The sequence below is a fragment of the Equus przewalskii genome, chromosome 13 (genome assembly GCF_037783145.1).
Source record: "Equus przewalskii isolate Varuska chromosome 13, EquPr2, whole genome shotgun sequence".
Classification (NCBI taxonomy): Eukaryota; Metazoa; Chordata; class Mammalia; order Perissodactyla; family Equidae; genus Equus; species Equus przewalskii.
The window spans coordinates 62,761,883-62,784,389 of record NC_091843.1 but is presented as its reverse complement, the minus strand read 5'-3'; the positions used below and the strand labels follow the sequence as shown (position 1 = coordinate 62,784,389).

The 22,507-nt window shown below is 40.0% G+C and overlaps 1 protein-coding gene across 2 annotated transcripts in view; it reads right to left on the bottom strand.

Annotated features, from left to right (window-relative positions):
* Positions 1 to 4,912: 4,912 nt before the first annotated feature.
* Positions 4,913 to 22,507, bottom strand: part of EFNA5 (ephrin A5) — a 272,655-nt gene continuing 255,060 nt past the window's right edge. Inside the window, exons 3-5 of one of the 2 annotated variants that reach the window (XM_008506617.2) lie at positions 14,992 to 15,057; positions 14,517 to 14,597; positions 4,913 to 9,312 (exon numbers count right to left, since the gene is read on the bottom strand). In XM_008506617.2, the coding sequence (XP_008504839.1) occupies positions 9,191 to 9,312; positions 14,517 to 14,597; positions 14,992 to 15,057 (269 nt within the window). In that variant the 3' untranslated portion in view covers positions 4,913 to 9,190. The remainder of the gene's footprint in view (positions 9,313 to 14,516; positions 14,598 to 14,991; positions 15,058 to 22,507) is intronic. The other variant, XM_008506622.2, reaches the window with a different exon arrangement.

Genomic DNA, 22,507 nt, shown 5'->3' with positions numbered 1-22,507 from the left:
CCAACATGAATCTTTGTCAACTCTGTGGCTTCTTGTGCCCAGACTGGTCAGCCCTCTGGGGGTACAGATTCTAGTCCTCCAGTGTTCAGAGTCCACACTCTCATACTTAGCCAGCTAGACCAACCAAGAAAGTTTGGGGCCCAAACATTGGTGTAATGGTGGCTCTGCCTGCCTCTGGAACATTGGGGAACTCTGTGGGTGAGGAAGTCAGCTGAGTTGAGGAAAAGACATCAAGGATCCCAAATGTCAAGTGATGCTGCTCCCTTGCCAGTATAGACAGTTCTCCACTTACAGCTGGGGCTCTGGGACATTCTCTACACTGCAATCAGATCTGTAAACAGCACAGTGCCTGGCTGGCCATCGCCAAGCAGGATTTCTTTTAACTACCACATTTTTGCCCTATGGCTTTAGATGTTATCAGACTGATGTTTAAATGTATCTAAAGTGACCCTCAGTGTCCTTTCAAATATCACACTGCTTCGCATAGACAATGCCAAGAAAAATGTGCTATGAATACACAAAATCAGAAAAATGTAAAATAGTGTGAATGTGTGTATGTGGGGTAGGGGAAAACTACTGAAAGAAGTGACAATACAAATTATTTTTCTCTTAAATTCTTCCTGATTTTTAGATAAGTTTGAAAACACACAGAAACTGGGGACAGCTTGAGAAATTATAGAATTAAAGTTACATTTGAAAAGTCCACTTTTATAATAAAACCATTAACTCACAGACAAGAAAAATTTGGGAAGTTGCCTAGTGCTTCTCTCCCAATTACGCTGCATTGGAAACTTCTTAAAGAGGGACAAGCACATCATTGATTGTCCTTCGGCTGGAGCTCTTAGTCAAGTTCTTAGGAATGAAGAGGAACAGACTGGGGGCCTCTGCCCAAATCCTGGAGCAGCTCGACTCTCTTTCTTTCCCTAGGCTACGTGAGTTAAGTTGCTTTCTTCTTTGCTTCTTCAGGGAAGAATGATGACAATCCTCCTTTCTATTTAATTCTTCCCAAGCTTGTTGGAAAGAGCCATTAGTTTATGTTTTATTCTTTATGCCTGTAAGATCTTGGGATGAAATACTCTCGATAAATCACAAAGCCTATTACTATTTTAAGTACCTGCATCTTCCAGGAGAAGGAACACGCTGGTTCCCTGCAGGAAAAATAAATGGAGTCAGCTTTCTGGCTGGCACACTGTCTTTAGGAAAAAAATAAGAAAAGACACAGATCTTCTTGTTCTGTCTACTGCAGAAAACATGTCCAGATCTGGTAAAGCAAAGCACAAATTTCAGAAGAGCTATGTGTTCCATACTCTGTGCTACACAAATCGGGGTTTTTTGTTTGTTTGCCTTTTGGTCCAAAAGAACAAGCTCTGAACACAAAAAGGAGAGGGTACTAGGGTGTTGATAAAATGCCTTTTCTAAAATGTGTATAGGAAGAAACATTCCTTCTCTTATTTTAGTGTGTTGTTTCATGGCTGTGAAGGAAAGAAAACGACTTTGGCTACCTACATCTCAAATGATACATACAGTTTGTGGGAGCACCTGGCACTTGTGAACAAAACAGCATGCAAAAATATTTTGTTCTATTTTCCCATTGTAATCTCTCTTAGAGATTTTTTTTTTGTCCCTCTTTGTGTTCTTGTCAAGATTGACAAGCATCCGTGTGTTACCAAGTGACATGAAGTTCTTGCTTGAATAATCGTGACTAAAATCCAGGATATTTCAAAGCACGTTATTGACTCGGAGAGCCACCCACTAGATTGAATTCTTCTGAATTAACTCTGACTGACAGCATCCGTGAGGTAGTGCCTTTACCCCAAATTGTCAGGACCTCCCTTGTCCCTACCATAGCTCCGGCGTTGGCATCCTTGTCCCAGGGTGTTAGGATATGAGTGTGTTGCTAAAAAGGCTTCTTTTAGTAATGTTACGGAAAACCCCACATTTAGGAATTAAACTGAGTCAGAAAGCAGACAGCAAGAAGAGGAAATGACAATTCTTTTTATTTGAAGCGGGTGGCACTGTCTTGTTGACCTTCCTTCAGGGTAGACCCTAAATAATGCCATTGCTGGGAGTGAGATGGCAAAACTCATGGGACACTTAGAATGGAGCGGGGGTGGGTTTTAATGAAAAGTAATGAAATCATGTTTTACTCTCAGCATGTACTGAGGTTCTTGGGAAGAGAGTGTGACAGAAATTGTCAAAAGGGTCATTATGTTGGGAGAAGCTGAACATGAGGCCATTAGACCCCTTTCTTCTGCTTACTTCTAAGGGGTGGCTCCAGAAATTCTATACAGGAAGGGCTCAGAAGCTGCATTCTGTTTGGAAAGGGAGAGAGAGGACTTGCTGGAAGCAGCATTTGTGCTGCAAGCCCACTGTTTTTACTTAGACGCTGTGGTGGTGTTTTCTTAAAGAGTGGTTTGGCTAATCATCCCTCCCCTGAAGCATATGAACCCTTGGTGATGCCCTTGACCAGCTCCTTGGGCAATGCGATTCCCTGCCTTTTTTTTTTTTTTTTTTTAATCTTGTGTATTCATTTATCATCGATATAAAAAAAAGGACACACAATTATTGCAAATTTACTGCTCACAGGGCCCATTAGCAGTTACAACTCCATTTTTTAAATAGGCATGCATATGTATTTAACCACTGAATGACTTGCCTAATATAGTGGAATGTATCAATCTGAAAAATAACAGGGGATATTTGCCCTGATTAGTTATTTATAATCACTTTCAGAAAGCACTTGTTTTCCAGAGGTTCTGTGCAAAAATCAATGCTTTTCACAGCATTTTCCCCACTGCTTTCCTGAAGGATGTTTATGTTATCAGCAGAATTTGAGACTAAGCTTTGCAAACAATCTCTAAGAAACTGTTTTACAAACAATTCCTCAGAAACTGTTAGAATGGTCAATGATGAATTCATTAGAATTATCTTGAACTTTTTTTTGACACTAGATTATATACATTCCTATAATAAGAGATAAAAGATTCTAATCATTATCATTGGGATGAGAGATTCAAATACAAGCATGTGTTTTATTCACCCAAATTTCCCCTATGATTCTTTTTATATAACACCCCAGATGATAACTCAGGCATTTCATATACTTTGCTACCAAACAAATTAAGTGTGGTTCATGCAACACTGCTCACTGTCTCCTCTCTGGTCTGGTCTGCTCTCCCATTAGAGTGTGCAGCCCTATCTTTTGGGAACTGGCTTCATAGGGACTCAGGGTCACTTTCAAATTATCTTAGTCCCCAATTTTGCACATGCTGTACTCATCCTTTTTCTCTGTGTGTTATGTAGCCTTCACCTTGGCTGAGGTCCTAGACATCTCACAATTTGGTGTAGAGACAGTCTCAGCTTCCGGAGCAGCTATCTCATTATTCTTTTATGCGGAATCTGAAATTGTCATCTTTTCATCACTTCCTCTACTTCCTTAGGGCACCGTGGTGATTTCTCTGGACCAATATCCTCATAATTTGCTTCAGTAACACTCAGGTGTTGTCTCAGGTCCTCTCATTTCCACAGTCACCTTTGTGGGTACTATGAAAATTTACTCCGTGCATTTCACCATTTTCTGAAATCCTACAATGGTTTTTCACTCACCAAGTTTTCCATTTTTTAAGAAGCTCCTAACCCCTTTTTGACTATTATTTGTAAAGATGATATTAACTCTAAGCTTCCTAATCTTAAAATCCCTAAGTTTTTCTCCACTCACTTTTGTTTTTTTTAAAAAGTATCTATTTCCCCTCTGAATTAGGCCTAATATAAATGCTTAAATTTTATACATTCCCGGTAAATCATTACTATGCTATGCTTACACATAATGTCTGCCTTATTTTGTAAACTTTGAAAGTACAGATTGTAAACATTAACTTCTCTGCACAGCGCTCAGCACAATGTCATGATCACTTAAATGCTTTTGATGATGATGGTGATGATGATAATGACAACGTAATGCTGTTCTGGTTTGAAACTATCACATAGCCAGTCCAGTACATCTTTTTTTTTTTTTTAAATATGAGTTGTTCCTCATTCTATAAAGCTGTCATTCTTCATTAGCAAAAAAGGTTACAGTAAGCTATAATTAGTGTTTAGTGCCCTGTCAAATAATTACGTATAATAAAAAGCTTTCAATGAGTTTAACGTTAACATGGTATAATTAAAGCCAAGTCTTGAAATGCATTAGGTGTCTATTATGTCAGATATTTGATGCTTTTTCCCTCTGCAGATGAAATTCTCAGATTGTGCTTATATAGCAATGTCATCATCAAAGACAAAAACTTGCATCACTCAGATGCAGAATGGGCTTTGCAGTGCCCAGCTAGGGCAACATTCAGAAAATCAAACAAATCACTTACACACCCTGTTATTTCCTGATAAGGAAACTGAGTCCCAAGATATTGTGTGACTTGCCCAAGGTCACACAGTAGTAAGTTAATTCTTCCTTGATAGTGAGAATTGAGGTTTTTGGGTTGTACTGAATGATTTATTATTGTTACTACTGTCATTATGTCTTTCTGAAGTGTAAGATGTTTGCTGAAAAAAATGCCTGTTTTGTCTTTTTCTTGATGGAGTGAAAAACATGCGCAAAGTGAAAGAATTTAATTTGTATTTAGCTCTGGTTGTATTTAACAGTTGTTTAGGACGCAGGGCTTGTCACAGAGCCTATTTTAAGGCTCAAATACAGAGACAAGGCTAAAATCTCCCCATTTTCTCATCAGAATAACTGGAATGTGCCTAGATACTTGGGCATTTCTGACCCTGCATTCTTTGAGCTGCTCAGGGCTTCTCTTGTGCGTGTCGTATTATCTTTTCTGTCCACAAAGATTTTGAAAAATCAGCAGAGTACAAGTAGCCCCTGAAATAAAGGCGTCATTCAAGGAACAAAGAAGTAGAAGGAGGGCTCCAATTAAAATGATGAAAATCTTTAATTTTTATTTAGGTATACTTGTACGGACACGTGTATATACAAATACAGATCGTATGGGTTTGTTTGTGTGTGGGGTTTTTTTTTTTTTTTACATTTTCTTTTACGTTTATATAATGTCAGCATTTCAAAACAGCACTCGATGAGTAAGTGCAAAGGAACTTTAAAGCAGGGCAGTACAAGCACAGGACCACACGGAGCTGGACTTCACACCCAGACGCACACACAATGAGTGGCTTCAATGGGGTGTCAAGAGTAAGCATGGAAAGCGGATTTTGACTCATGGGTAACCTCCAACATGCCAGCATCTATTAAACTGTACAGACAATGGGGGCAAGCCCATTGTAGGGAGATTTGTCTCACATTCGAGCAGCTCTGGGGCAAATGCATGGGAAAAACTCAGTGATGCCAAACCAGAGACAGACCTGCCCATTCACAGTTCTGAGGGAAATAAAGCATGGGAGGAAGGCAAGAGACAAAAAAATAAACATAAGAAATAAAGGAGGGGGGTGTAGGCAAACGGGGGTGTTGGTGGAGGTGGTTTTCAAAAGAAAAACTAGTGACCACAGCTCTGAGAGCAATGAATGGAGAGGAGGAACTTAAAACTGTTTTTCTAATTTGGGGGAAACTAATAAAAATGGCTGCTGCCGTTGCTAAGGCACCAGAGAAAAACAAAGTCCCTGAAAGTCCACAGGTACTGTGTGACTCTTCTTTCACAATGATACAGAGGGAAACAGCCCCCATTTAACCTTCCTAAATGGGCTGGTTTGCAACTTTGCCCATGCACGGGCTGCATGTGATACTGGCAAGACTCTTCCTGGGGAAAAATGAACAGTCTATGAAAACCACCACAAACAGAAAACCAAACCAAAGTACAGAACCGTTTCTAAATTCCCTAAACCTTTTCAAACCAACATGCTGGGGGGAGAAAAAAACACCATAGGGCTCCAGCATCAGACCTTGAAAACATTGAGGACAAAATATTGATCAAAAACGTCATGTTGTTCCAGGTCCCAAGATGGCGGAGTCTTAAGACTGGGAGGGCGATGACCGCACGTGAGTCCTGTATGGAGCAGTGTTTTGGCCATTTGTGACTCTTCTCAGCCACGTATACATTGGATGTTTCAAAGCCTCAATGCATGTTTTGTATCCTGAAAGACTATTGTTCTCACTTACAAAAGACATAAGAATCAAATTAATACTTTATTATCAAACACTATATACAACAGAGGTTGCTAATAATACAGAATTTAAAGAACGCAGTTTTTTTTTTTTTTTAACGTTTTACTTTTCTTTCCTCTGCCACCCAAGAAAGTACAGTACAAAACAATAGCCTAAACTAACACGAACTGTTACCTGGTCTATTAAAGGATACACGGTATCCACTAAACAGACAGATCCTTATTTCCCTGCTTCATGTTGCAAAGCCCTTGGCAACCAGGGGCAAAGGTCGCAGGGGTTTGACTATCTGGGGCTGAGACGTGGCTAAGGCTGCCCTTCAGACTTTTGAATAGTTTTTGAAATTAAAAGCTGCTACAAAGTTGCATCGACATCCTCCTAAGCCCCCAGAGGGTTGTAACACCACCACAAAAGGCCACCAGCACTTTTTGGACAAGATGAAAACTGTCTGATACCGATCATCTTCTTGAAAACTCCATGGCAAGCAGTACCTACAATTACGTCGCTTATAAGTAGGTAAGCGCACTATCTACTGATGTGGATAGTCTTGCTATTTTTTTTTGTTTTTTACTTAGTTTGTAGTGGCACAACGGTGAAGTAAAGGGGTCTAATTTCACTGTGAAAAATGAAAGACAATGGCAGGGAGGGCCATGAGTAATTATTTCATTTGTTAGAGACAAATGCTAGAAAAACCACAGAAGTCACCGTTTCTAAATGAAAGTAGCATTGCTAATGTAGTTATGACTAACGGGAATCATTACAGGAGCCTCTGATTTCCTTGTGGCTATGGAACATGCAGTATTATTTTGGTTCTGACTATTGATCCATTTTAGAAGGTATCTTTTTCCCCCTACCCACATCCCACTGGACCAACAAGCCTGTAACTATTACTAAAAAGAAGTTTTACTGGATATTACTGAGAGTACTGAGCATATAATTAGTTAAAGGAAAAACGAATCTAATGCTGTGAACTTTTGTTTCAGTGAAGTGGCGGCTGCCTTCTGTGATAAGACTCTGCCACTCCAGAGAAGCTCCTGATGTTGGGGACCTGCGAGGCTGGCAACCTCACTCACATGGTTCCAAGTGTGAACAGACGCAGCAGTAACATCCACTCCAAACGGATCAGGTAAGCCCAGATTACATTTCAACATGTGTACAACTCTCCAGGGTGCAGTACCTTCACAGCTGCCTTTCATTCACATATTTTTCTAATTCAGAACTGCTCACAGTTCTTAGCAAATTCCCATTCATATAGTCTGTCCACAATATGACCCCTCTTTTTTTTTTTACATATACATTTTAAAAAACAAATATATAAAAAATCCGTATTTTGCTGGAATGCTTCCAATTTTTCACATCTTACATGGTCATTGCATTTATATTTGTTTTGTTTTCAAAGGCATGGTTTCTATCGACATGTCGTGCAATAGCAAAAAGGCTAGATTTCTTTTCCACTGGTCTCACACTTTTCCCTGTCTAGGCTTTGCAGTTCAAAGTTCGTGACAGCCTCGCCAGAAGAAACCCCCAAGGCTTGCATTTCCTCATAATCAACTGGAAACGTCCCTCGTCGGCCATGCTAAGATTCCTTAAACAGGGTCATCCTGCGTTTATTCTCCTTCTGCCCCACCCCCACAATGAAACAAGATAGCCCCCATATTTCTAAATGTATCAAGGGATACCACTTTTTCTCACAAGTTTAAATAGGACAAGCATATATACTCACTCTCAGCATAAAGTATATCTAAATAATGTATTTTCTATTCTAGTGGATTTTTAAAAAAATATTTTGTTAAAGTCTTTGGGACTCCATCTTGTTTATCTCCCACAGATAAACACATGTTCCCCCTACGCTTCAGGCTGTGTCAGAAAGGGAAAGAATATAAAATCAACACTTGAATTTTTTTATCCAAACTTTGGAATTTTTATTCCAAATTTCCCTTTAGCCCTCCCAAGTAGTGCTGACTGACTCTCCTGGTGACAGGGGTTTGTGTCTGAGCCCCTGTAATCGTGGACTGTGGAGCAAAATGTGGGTACTAGGGAGGGAGTCGGGGAAAGGCCACAGCACACTGGCGCTCCAGCAAAGCCAAATCACATCTCCTCGGGCCACTGATATCCTTTCCTTGGTATGTATTGTCCCCCAGAGGAGTATCCAAAGCTATTCCATTATACACGCATCAACCCTGGCTTGTCAGCCTTGGGGAAGGTCACTTTATTCATAAAAATGCCTCTTTGAGTTTTTAAAAAAAAAAAAAAAGTTGTAGCACCATGGTGATCTGTATTCAAAGGAAAGAAAAATCTGGTGTGCACTGCCCAGTCACCAAAAATATTAGAGGCACTCACACATACGCACCCCCACTAAACCTAGTTGTCTCTGTCTTCACACTTCTCTGTGCTAGCATTCCGCCACCTGACCCGCCTCCTGGAAAAAAGGCTTCTTGTACGGAGCACAGGTTTTGCTGTCAAGAATGCTTTAAGACAGTTATCTTAAGAAAACCAGTGTCTCAACCTTTTAGAAGCCGTTCATTTATATACTCCTAGAGGAAATGGTGTAATATTATATCTATTCTTAATACCTCCCCTCTGGACTTGACATGGTGACATGATGCCCTGCACGATCATCTTACAGTTCTGAATGAGAAGGCATAAATATTGTATGGGAGAGTAAAACCCTCCTGGGCCTCGGCATCACCGGCTGCATCTGCCACTATTCTTCCTTGTCCATGTACGGCTGACAGTGAGCTAACGGAGGTGAGCTCTTAGCGGAGAATACACAGGAGCTGACGACCACTGGTGTCACTACGACAATTTGGCATTTTCATCTGGAGTCCATTTAATTTGGAAGAGGGGAGAGAAGTCAGGGGTAAGGGCTGGGGGGAAGGTGGGATGAGGGGGGCAGCAACTACTTTAGCCCCCCCACTGTCCCCAAGTTGTTGCTTAGAATTCAGGCTGAAAGAAAGAAAAAAATCTGACATCTGCCAAAAAAACCAATAACAAGTCCCTTCTTAGGATGAGCAGTTAGGTGGATCTCTGGTGTTCCAAGACCCTGATGTTTTCTGTGACAGGTGACGGGAGGAGACTGTGCTATAATGTCAAAAGCATCGCCAGGAGAAACAGTAGGATTGCCAAAAGGCGGCTGGGTATCCTTGGTGTTTGTGCCGCGTTCTCGCCGCGGGATGGCTCGGCTGACTCATGTACGGTGTCATCTGTTCAAATAGAAAGCACACATTCCAATGAGATTTCACATCCTTAATAACGCTCTTGCAGCAGCCTGCTGTTAACAGACCTCGCCACCCTCTGCAAAGTAGGGTAATGAACCTTGTGCCACCATTGACTTTCATGTCTGCATAATCACTCATTATTTACAGCAAACAAAGGAGAGGCAGAGAAAATTGGACTTTCTCAGCAATATTAGTACTTTCCTTAAAAATGGAGGGGAAAAATTGTGCACATACTGTAACCTTTGGCATGTAAGCTACTTTGGTTCGCTGGCAGTCAGAGGCACTTTGCACAAACCTGACGTACCTGAATGTAACTTCTAAACCCAAGATGCCATGGAGAAGCAAGTGACATGTTCGGGCCGGGGGTGGAGGGGTGCAGTTATGTTGGCATATTAGTGGTTAACCAGAAGGGGCTGCCCATTTTCTTCTTTTTAGCAGTTTCATAGGATTAGTACTGAATGCCTGGTTGTTGGATACCTAGATGACTTTTTAAATATGAAAAATTAAATGCCAAAACAACAGCATTTTAAATAAACTATACATAATGCCCACTAAGCCTCAATAAACTGGCGCCCACTGGTGTGCCTATAATTAGGAATCAATTATGGTGCTATTAACCATTACAAACCTGGTATCTCCAGGATTAAATTACTTGAACTTGACTAGTTTTACTTTTATCAGGCTGAAGCTTGGCACATGAATTATCAGTGTGGATGCAAATTTTCCTCTAAATAAAATGGATTAAGTGTGGTAACCTTCTTTTATTTAGCTATAAAGTCTTCTATGAGGCCGCCTCTGACTTTGGACGGCCTTCCTGATCTACATGATAAACAGACTTAACTTTGAAATGGAACTTTGCAGCAATTAGTACCCAAAGATAGATTGGCGGCTTGCCTATGCGCCATGCTATGCTCTAGTGTTGCCTGTCTTCTTCTTTCCACCTGACCTAACTTGTGCTTTTGGCCTAAGTGATCTCTGAACTACATGTTCTTGGAGCCAACAGTGGGCTTTCAGCATCAGGGGACCTTCCTGTGGGAGCTCAGCAATTGCCATCTTGGGTTTGTTCAATGGTCAATCAGAAAGAACGGTAACGAGTGAGACTCTAGTGTTCTCGGTTTTGTAGACCTTGAAGGATAAGCCCTGAATGACTCACCTAGAACCCCTTCATGGATTATCAGTTATTTTAAACTCATTTATATTTTCACACACCACAACATGTCACAATAAGGATGCTTTTTCTTCACTGGGTAGAGTATTATTGTCCTAAAGTGGCCACTTTTCAGGCTCACAGGCTGGCCCCTGCTTCAGATATGGTCATGTGCGATGTCCCTGTACGTCACATTCCTTCCCAATATGAGCTGAGAAACATGTCTTCTCCGCGCTGAGTCTTCTGCCCTGGAGGGTTCCTATCATTTCAGCCTGGCCTCACCGAGAAGCGGCTGCGTCTCTGCGTCAAATTTGCTCCCCTCTCCTGGACCTCAGCAAACCTGCATGGAGTGCCTATTAGCTTTGGAGACTAGAAAAGGTTAGGAAGCAAGAATGGGAAGTTCAACGAACGCAGAGGAAAATATAAAGCCCCCCATGGTAGAGCCGATTACTGTGGACTCTTCTCTTTTCTCTGCTCTTTCTCAGCCTTGCAAAGATATTAAATCCATAGTTAACAAGTGGTAGACATAAATGCCCTGAATAGCCCTGAAATTAAAATCCAAATCACTTTCTGAAGAGTACCAATATGTTGTCAATCAGAGCAATAGCGTACTTCAGGCTCAACTGTGACAGAACCATAAACCCTGAGGATTCCAGAGTTCATTTTGACATACCACGTGTATTTATATACCTGAAATTACATCAGCTACAGAGTTTTTCTCCACCTTATTTTTGCTAACATATTAATTACCCAATCCTTTCCTTGTAAAGTTTGGAAGTGGACTGATAAAAGGTACCCAGGTCACACTCAGGTATGAGCTCAGTATGAGCTTGAAGGAGCCCAGCCTCGCCGTCCCTGCAGGCTGCTCAGTGACGACTTTCCATTGCTCTAGGCCCACGGAGCACAAAACACGGTGAATGGACCTTGCAGGACACTGAGAAGAAAGCTTTTGTTTTTCATATACGTGAAGCATGAGGCTCAATGTGCCTTTCAGTTCACTAATCATAGACAATCTTTGGAATCAGCCTTCTTCTAAGCAACCAACCAATAAATACTGTCTTGTCCTCAAAGGGGAAAATCTGTCCTATTAGGGCATCACGATTTTTCTCTTCTCCCTGCAACATGCTGGTCCTGGCTCAGGATTCTATGAGGCATCTTTTGATTAAAATAGGGCCTCAAAGTTGGGAGATGTTGGCCCCCAAGAAGCAAAATGAGAAACTGGTAAGTTTTTGGGTAAATATGAGCAATTTCAGAATTCTAAGGAGGAATTCATAAGTAAAATCTATCCCAATGGAAATTACACCTAAACAGGAGAGAATTTCTAACACTTCTAACAGTGAATGTGGCTTGGAAGAAGAAATAGTCCTCTTCAGAAGCCAAATCAAGTCTTGCCTCCTGGCTGCAGGATTCCACAACATGAGGGCTTCAATGGTTAACTGAGAGAACGCTAGCAATATTTTGGAGCATATTATGTGACATATGTCTGCCCTGAGATCATCCTGTGTCCCTGATGATAGGAAACTGGCAGGCAGAGTGTGCAAGCAAACAAAAAAGACAAATACATTCCAAAGACAGGTGAATTAGTACACATTGCCGAGAACATGCAGTGGAATCCTTTCAGGCTTGCTGGATTCATAAAGTCTGGGTCTACACTCGACCACTCCACACAGTGGTGCAGAGCCTCAACTCTGACTGAATTTTCTAAGGAATATGGTGAAGTACTCAAATTTATGATTACATTCATACAGCCCGGGATCGTAGCTCAACCTTGTCTTACTTTTTTAGTGAAGGTGCTCATCAGAAAGCCCTTAAATATAGTCATGACTGACTCAAGGATTTTTTTCCTGGATGTACACTTATGCATGTCCACTCCCCACACACACACACACACACACACACACACACACACACACACACTGATTACATCTGTCAAACTTTTGCAATTTCCATCAGTTATATGTGCATAGATTTGGGGTCATCATGGATTTTAAATGCTCAGTAAAAAAGGCCTATTTCCCCAAAGACAGTTAAATATGCTCATGTATGAATATAGCTTAATATCTTGCATTTTATCATTAGTTGAATTCAAAGGTAATTTTCCTAACGTCAGAACAGTCCTCACTGTGCCTCTTCATTATCAAAGAAAAACATGCAATCTGTTATGTTTCTAAACAGCCTCTTGCTTTCTTGACAGGCAGTGTAATTTACCTGGAAAAAAAGATTGGAAAGGTATGTCTATATTCTGTAACAATGTGCATTAAAAAATCGTAATTCAGGCTAACTTATGTTTATAACCTGCCTAACTCTGCCAGTCATTTTACATGTGACTGACTAAAGTCAAAAGAGTAAAGTTCTCTTTCTGAACATCTGTATATCTAGTGACGGTAACAGAAGCCTACTTTTATACTAATGTTGGAATGAGAGTTGAGAGATCTGAATATTAAACCTGCATCTGTCTCTAAAATGCTGTGTGGCCTTGGCCAAGTCTCAGTCGTAAAAGGAAGAGTGTAGACTCTGGTTTTTAAAAGAGAGACCCTCTAACTCACAGGTCCTATGATGGCCCAAGTTCTCAAGCTTGTGAGGAGTCTGGTACCTTGACAAGCCACAATAATGCTTCCAGATTTCCAGGACACAATTAAAATGTCTCCATGTCAGCACTCACTGCTTGCAACTTTCTAAAGCGGCTAACTGATCCCTGGGGAGCCACTAAGGCCTCTGAGAGCGCTTATTGTACACACCTCTCATTTGTGCTCTGGGTAGGTTGCCTGCCTCAGAAAAACAAGAATGCTTGGGGAAAAGAACCTAACTCTTCCTGTCAGGTACAACGTGAAAGCTATTGTATGTCCTGAGGCACCGTATTTACTCAGGTAAGTTTCCCTAAGGCTCATTGACCGTAAGTAAGTCCCCGTAACAATAGTCAAAGGAGAAAGTGGACCTCACAACACTTTAATTTCTAGGACCATAAGAAAGAGAAGTCCTAGTGAAAACAGATGAAATAAAAAGCCTCTGTTTGCATAAGGGGGCTCACATCTTTCTGTGAAGAGAAAATAATTTTATTTCCCTTAACTTTGAGATGGTCATGGGAGACGGGTAAGGAAACCAGTGAAGATCTTCAACAGTGGGAGGAGGAAAGGAAAGAACAGGAAGGCAAGTATACAGGGGCATCGAGGCACACTCCTCAGCGAACCATGGCTAGTGGGCGCCCACCTCTCACACTCAATCTAGGTGCATTAAATAGCCAGATTGAATTGAAAACCAAGTGGTTTACATTATCTGCGCTATGCTACAGTGTAAATGCTTCACTGAGTGCTTTTGTGGGTTTTACTTTTCTTCACTGTGATGGGAAAGTTTGGGTGTGTGGAAGCTACTAGTAGAAAAAATTTATTCGTCTTTAATACTTATTTTGGCTCAACAGACTACTGACACATTTGTGGGAGCAGCAGGTGTGTGAATTTGTGGCGTTAGGAGGCAACATGATTATACTTCTCCAGACCAACTGCTATTGACAACAGCCCAAATAATATTTGAAATAAAATTAAGTTCTTTAGATCAGTCCATTGATGCATGTGAATTTCTAGAGAAAACTGAATATGTTGAATTCGTTGCTATTTTGTGCAATAGTCCTATTACTTTTATCCATAGATTTGGACATAATATAAAAAAATTTTATAAGCATATACAATAGAAATTTCTTCTGTCTTATATGAAAACAGATCCATTAATATTCACAGTGAGTCACCAGCATGCTCGGAAGATATGGTAAAAAGGAGTGAGATTTTAGCATTCTGATGGGGCCTCTATATCAGGATACCGCATTATATCAAACCCATGCCCAAAAAAGAAAAGTCATATTTTATCTACCATGCACTACACAGAGATACTGGAGGAATGAGGAAGAATATAAATAATATTAGCATTACTAGCAATGAGCAAAAGCAGAGCAACTATAACATGCAAACATGCGGAGGGAAGAAAGGAAAAAAAGTACTGAAGCACCAGAGAGAGATGCATTTGTTAAAAGAGATTCTCTAAGCATACTAACCTGCTGGTTCTAATGAATTTTCTACTTTGTCGTTAACATCGAAAACACGATCATGAACACCTATAGTTTTCATACAGCTATCTATAACAAAAATAGAGATAACAGCCAAATATGTTAGTGAAGACACCCTTCAACTCCCGTTTCTTTCTTTTTTTCTTTCTCTCTATTTTTTCCTTTTATTGATGTAGATTGTTTTACAATCACTGGCATGTATCCAAATGCCAATATTGTTCCCCTTTGCTGTGCCCATACAACAGTCTAAGAAACAACAAGTTAGCAACTGCTGTGTACTTCAAATAAAAGCATCATGAAGAATGAGAAAAAATATGATGAAAACTAAAACATGGATGTTGATATACAAAACAGATACCACACAGGATTTAACAGTAAAAAAAGTTTTACCGCTGTGAACCAGACCATACAATAAAGCATGCGCCGTGAAGCCGCCCTCTGAAGCTCATTCTAGGGAACTTACTTGTTGGTCTCACAAAGACTTTGAGCTTTAGACAGGACCTTCTTCCATTATCTGGGATTGCAGAGGCTGTGGATAAGACAAAAAGAGAGAGCAAGAGAGAAAGGAGAGAACGACAGATTACTCTTCACTTCCAAATGCAAGTGGTCTCCAATACATTCTTTCCTGAACAACGGGAGCAGACTCTAATTCTTCCCAGAAGTTAAAACAAAAGTGCTTTTCAGATTGATACAGACTGCTATAGAAAGGGCCATCCCTATCTTCTGTTTTCAATACAATAAAGAAAGAATGATGCAAGAATGCTGGTAATCTACAGAAAAATACTTTAGATTTTTATTTCAAAGGCTCTTCCATTTAACTTGATCTGTTATCAATTTTCTTTAAAATAAGAAGATAATGCTTGAGCCCTCCTGCTTTCAGAGAGCTCCTCCTCCTCTCCGGCAGGAAAAGGGGCCCACCGGAGCCCAAGGTGAAAGTGCTGGCAAGAACCAATAACAGCCAGTTACGAGGCCAACTTAAACATGACCTGTTTCTGCTGGGGAAAGCAAAGCTTTGTCTGTCCTGAAAGCCTGTCTGTCAGTGCTTTGCAGGTAATTCAATTAGAGGTTTTACTCAGAACTTGGCTCTGCATTCTATATGACTAAACTGAGCCCAGCAACTTCCCTCATGCTATTATAAGTACAATATGCTATTGAGAAAGTACTATGTTGCAATGGTACATTTATTTTTAAAAATTTGCCACAGAGAAGGATGGAATTAATAAAGTGGGCTTACCAAAACATGACAACATGTTTCAAGTTATAAATCATTTGAGGAAGAAACTTTCTTCTCCTCTTCAAGATAATAAGGCTGTAAACTTTCCCTGCATTTGTAAGATTATCTCTCCTCAGTGCACACAGCATAATGTCAAAGGGATTTCCAAGGGTGGTAAGACCCTTAACAGTCACATATGTTTACTAATGCATTCTAGAAATGACAAAAATTACAGAAATGAGTGCTTGCATACTTTCCTCCTTATGTGTTTGCTTCAAGTGGTTTCTTTGTTCAGAAAAAGCAGATGACATCAATCAAAACACACATGGCTTACAATTAGTTTGGTAATATCCTCAGTGACGGAGAGAGGACTGATGTTTGGTGTGCCTTCCCTCTTTTTTATTTTTGTCTTTTATGATTCTTCATGGGGAGCCCAGAAAACTAAAACGCTTATTTTGCAAGTGAGCGGATTCGAGATGCAAATTCCAAACTAATTTTACACGGATCTCCTCATGTAACTCCATATCCACGTCCTGGAGGAAAACTTAGAAATTCACCACCTAAAAGACATCAAGCTGTAAAGGACCCCTAGTGTCGCTATTCAACACCTGTTGAAAACTCTTTTAATTCTAGGACAAAAGTATACAGAAAAGATGTTTTCGGCCCTCCCCATGTCCCCTGTTCGCTCTGACAAGCAGTTAAGAAGTGCTAACAGCTGGCTTGGCTGTAGGCTTTCATTAAATCAAAGTCGGAAAAACTCCCTCTCCTGACATTTACAGTAACTAGTGTGTTACTTAGGGCACAGTATTTGCACTCTGTGGTTTGATCCAGGAAATGGTTCTTCCTGTGGACCCCAACTGCAAATGTGCATGTCACAAACACAGTGCACGCAGGTGACTCCAATTCATTAGAAAAACCTAAGTTCTTGAGATAGTTTTTGTCTTATTCACGAGAGGTGGTGTGAAAAGGTGACACACGGATATTCACACTGCTGTTCTATGGATATCTGAGCTGAGATGAACTCACTATGAGCCTCGTGGCCCTGATTTGCCACATGTAATAACTGATTTTCCCAATGAGACAGCAAGATGTGACAGGCTCAAGGTAGGACCTAATGTTTAATTGTTTTACTGTGGGAACTTCTTGGAGTTTGTAGTACAGGTCTTTCAGATTTACATGCAGGAGAAATCGTATAAATCCAGGACATAAAAATCATTGTAGGGCACACTGGAATAACTAAACAGCAACAAAAGATAAGCTGTCCAGGAAAAACTGAAGAGAGTTCACTCGCCAGTTCTCAAAGAGGGACAAGTAGCCTTAGCTACTGGGTGAGTTACATTCTTCTGTGCATTAAGAATACAAAATGTGCTTCTATTTACATAAAATAAAAACCTCTCTTCCCCATCAAACTTCTCCATTACTTCCTCATCTCCTATCACCAGAAAAGCCGTAACAATGATAACATGACTGACACCTTATGATATTGTTTGACTACCATACTCTAATCCTTAGAAAAATTAATGAACAAAGACTATAACCATATAATGTGAGTACACTATGCAGATGACGTTACATCAGTTGATTCCACAACCTCTGACCTGAGCTCATGAAGTAAATGCTTAACCAATCTGAGAGGGTGTACCTTGCTAGGTCAGTATAACATGAGTTCCTTACCTGTTATGTTGAAAAACAAAAATAAAATCAAAAAGCATAAAAACTTTTTATATATCAGGAAAAACTCAATTTTTTATGCAAGGTTTGTTTAAAAAAGTGAGTGTGTGGCTTTATTCTACATTATGTTCTGGGTTTCTTAACCCTACAATCCCTTAGCTGACAAATGTAGGACGTCTTTAGGCCACTTACAAATAGCGACAATTATTAGTAATATTTGAAGATATAAGGTAATATAAAAGTGCTTTACTAGTCACAAGCAAACAAAAAGCAGAGAATTGAGCATTAAAAACACACAATAACACAGGAGTTGAAAAATGTAATATTCACACAAGTAAATTGATGAAGAAAATCCTTTTAGGATCAATTATGAGCAAAATAATTGAAGATAGACATGAGGGAGTAAAAATTTAAAAATGTGCCTGGCTTTTGTCAGGAGGTAGACACTATTAATCCCCATGATTCTAGAGACACATCACTTTATAATGACCAACACTATCTTTATCTTAGTTAAAACAAAATTTATATACAAGTTCTCATGCTGCTTTTAGAAAATTAATCTTGAACATATGAAAACTGATGGTGAATAATCACTAAGATGTATTATATATTACTGCAGCTTCACCCATCCATTCAAATGCTTTCAAAATTCCTACTATGTGCCAGCTACCCTATTAGGTGCTGTGGATGCAAAGATGTACAAGACGAATTTCCTGTCCTCGTACTATGCTTAACTCCAGCTGGGGGCATAAATATGTACCACAGTTTAGGGCACCAGGAAGAACCCATGTGATCACCAAGGTCTGCAAGAATTGGCCAGCACAGCTTTGGGTACAGAGTCAGCTGTGTCTGGGAGCGTGAGGGTGTCCCAGACATGTTTATCAGAGGGAATTTTATCAAGGCTTTACAGGTCCTCTGGAAGCCAACCAATAGCAACTGGGACAAAAGAATTAAAACATTTCATTCCTAAGTTCCCAAATCGCAGCTTTAGCAACCAAAAAGAGGAATTAACCTGCAAGAGGTAAAGAAAACTTAGATCTGAACACTTGCTATAAAAATACATGGATTTTCTAAAAGAATTTGTCAAAGTAAAATGAGAAATTCAACTCATGTTTTAAACATTTGTCACATAATCCAAATTCATATCCTTCTACTTGGTTTATTGCTGAAAATGTACGTTTGGAGTCAGGAAATTGGGAGTAGGGGTGTGGGGACCATTAAAACAAGCACAACCTCCCATTCCATGATCTTAATAGCAACTTTATAAATCAACCCATAGGGTCCCTTCCCCCTAATGATCTGCAAGGTACCAATCAAAACCTTACAACACATAATGAAATATAATCAGGGGCCCTCTGGTTCTCTGTGTTTAGAGTATCATGCCAATAAGGCCACGAAGGCTGCTAATCTTCACTTTGTTCCATGACCTCAGGCAGAGGCCCTACCTTCAGCCATTCCTGAAAACCTGCTTCCTTGGTCTCCCGGGGCTCAGGTGAGCACCATTCAGCACTTACCAGCCAATCTGATACGTAAAGGGGACCACATTCAGTGCCCCTGTATCAGTACTTTCAAAAGCTACATTTAGCATTGCCAATACACGTAATACTCATGTCACAATTCACTACAGGCCTATCAGTTGGACGTGGCAAGGGAATACTGACACCATGCTTGTGGTAGGCAGCTTCTGACCTGGTTTCAATGATGTCCACCTCCTTGTATGCGTGCCTTTGTGTGTGCCCCTCTCCTTGTGAGTGGGCTGGGCCCAGTTTCCTGCTTCTAACAAGGAGACTACAGAAAATGTGATGGGATGTCACTTCTGTGACTATGTTGTAAAAGGCTGTGATTTCTTCCTTGCTAGCTCTCTCTCTCCTGCTCATGATGCAAGATGCCACATTGTGAGATTCTCAGTGGAGAGGCCCACGTGGCAAGGAACTGAGGGAGACTTCCAGCCAAGAGAGCGCAAGGAACTGATGCCACAAAGAACTGAATCGGGCTAACAATCACATGAGTGAGCTAGAAAGTAAATTCTTCTTCTCAGCTGAGCCTTGAAATAACTGTCGCCTTGTGAGAGACTCAGACCCAGAGGACCCAGTCAAGCTGCCCCTGGATTCCTGACCCAGGGAAACTGTGAAATAATAAATTTTGTCTTAGCCACAAAGTTTGAGGGCATTTGTTACTCAAGAGCTAATTGACACAATGCTGGATACAAACAACTCTGTGTAGTCAAAGGCTTCCGACAGCCAACTTCAGACCTAAGGCCTAAGGCACTGGAGCGGATTCCGCTAAAGGACTGCCTGCCCTTGCTCCCACAGAGCGGCTCCTTCCTTACTCTGCTGCCATGTCTAAACAACTGGATCCCTTACTAGTTTACTTTTCAAGCTACTGTTACAGTCCACTTAAAACAAGCCTTGAAGAGAGGTAATTATAAACTGCTGCTAAAGAAATACCACAAGACGTATCTATTTGTTTTCACTCCAGCATTTAGAAACTGTTTTTCATTTTCCTTCCCATGCCACTTAGTTTGTTTTTGCTAATGTAGCCAACCTGTGCTGTTCCTTGCAATTAGCGTGATGTCTCACTTTAACTCCAAATTGCTGGGTGAACCGAAATGAGCTCTGATATGAAATGTAAACTTAAATCATAAGAGGGAATCCTTTCCTCAGATATGAGAAATAGAATATAAAAGTGAGCTTAAAAACACCTCAAATAAAGGACTTTAATAATAAGTCAAACCTTCTCTTTGTATCAAAAAACTCCCATCAATTATCTTTCACACAGACTATCAAATTAAATACAAACATTATGAGACTTCAAGCAACTCAAAAGTAATCAAGGTAACAAAACTTCTTCTTCATGAAGAACTGTAAGTTTAGCAGGAGAGGCAAGAGACTCTCGTATTAATATTTTTTTCGCACTTTTAGGCCCAATGCTGTACTCACTAGTCAAATTTAACACCTCTGCCTAACCTTATTCATCCCCAAATCTTCATTCCAAAAGCCAAAATCCTTCTCTTTTTCTGTGTCCCTTGTCAATCTGGGTACTTTGGAAAGTTTTATTTTTAAGAATAGTCAGTCACTTTCTTCTTTCTAAAGAAATGAGTGTGTGTGGGAGCATTAAAAATGCAGTTTTCCATTATGTTTGCCAGAGGCAATATTTCTCAATTTGTGCAAGTCACAAGAAAAGATAGGCTATTAGTTGTTAGCAGAGCCCAGCTTTCCTGTGTTGGTTTCCATGTGGTTTAACATACAACACAGATATATGCAAATTAGACAGGTGACTGTAGAATTAAGCATTAATATTCCTTTCACAATAAATGCTGAGAAAGTAAAGTCCATTAAAAGAAATGGTACTACTGAAAATATCTTCTAGAATTTAATGAATCAATAAAATCTATTTTGTATATGTGGGTAGGGGGTGGGGAACAAAAGTGGTGGTGGGAATAGGATAGAGATTAACCAAAGCCATATGGACTTGTTGGAAAATGGTTACCAGACCTTCAAAAAAAGTCTTAAAACAAAAGTCAGCCCTCTTGTTAGGAAAGACTATTCCAGCAACAATTTGCAAGTGGCTATCTGCCTTTTTTTAAAAGGAGCACAACAGCTAATTTTCATATTAATAACAAAACCACCAGTTATGATGGAATACATCTCACCATTCTACCTTTTGAGATTTAAAAGTCGCATGTTTTAATAGTGTGCTCTTGACCCCGGGGTTTATCAAGCTTACATCCTAAGAGCAACCACAGGAGCTGGCTACACTTGCCACACACTTGCCACACATTTCAGAGTCTCAAGATATAAATTACTGGCAAGTTAAGGTCAAAGCCCCAGATGTAAAACCTGGAAACAAGGTTACTAAGTAAAGGTGGAAGCTGTGCAGAAATTTAAAATACCATGTGAATATTACAGACTTTGATAGGGCTCTGGGGGTGTTTCTTTAAAAAAAAACTAGAAAAGGAAGAGGGGTGTGTTTCCCACCTTATAATAAGCGTACAACAACGTACTCTACAAGTTAAAACTTGGTTTCAACACCAGGGAACTATAACAGGGACAAATAATTAGAGTCAAGTTCAGAGCGAGGAAAGTAAAAATAAGTTCCAGCTGTGTAGCCTCAGACAAAAGAGAAAATAGGAGGTGCCGCCCATCGCACCCATTGCTCCCCCTTGCCCCATCTCTCTACCCCCTCAGGCAAAGTTCTCACTGCAAATACTAACAAGTATTATTTAAATTCCAGCAGCTGAGCCTGAGTAGATCAATGACTTTTTCTTAGCAACCTCAAATGAATGGCTGAGGACAAGTTTCTTTCCACTGATTTCTAGGAATAAACAAATAGGACATTATCATGCTTTTGTATACATTTATTTGAAGTGTGGGCAAACTTACTTGCTTTTTAAAGCTCAGTGACAACAAACTTGTTTCCACTGCTTACTGAAGAAGAGTATGTTATGTCCCATATACTTTGATATCTTTGATATTAAGGCATGACCAAAAAAAATAACCTGGCTTTCAGAGAATGCTTTTAAAATCTCCTCTATAAGAAGCATTTCTAATTCTTTTTAAGGAAAATTTAGTCAGCTTAAATCTCAGGTTCTAAATCTAGACTTTATCTCCTTCTTCTATGATGTGACTGGAGAAATCCAGTCCACATAGTCACGGAAAGCAAGATAACATTTAGATATCATTTTAATTGTTAACAAAACCCTAAACATGAGGAAATATAATTAACTTCTATTGGATATTTTACTATTTTTTTAAAGAAGTCACTGAACATCTTTGAACAGTTAGGAAAAAATAAGTTTCCTATTATAAACTAGAGTTGTAACTATTTTCTGAGACCTGAGCTTGCCTGAGGCCACATTTCTGAAATGACTGTCCCATGCTGTTAAGGTCAGATAATTCTTTCTCTTGTTTGTGGTGATTTTGGTGAATTTCACATGCTATACCAGATAGGTATAATTTGACAAAGAAAAACAGATGAGCAGAACAATTCACTTATAAAAACTCTTCTTCAGCCAGAAGCCACATAGTCAAGGTAATAACCACCAAAAGAAAAACTCAGACAAAAGGCAGAATTCCTAGAATCCCAGAGAGGAACT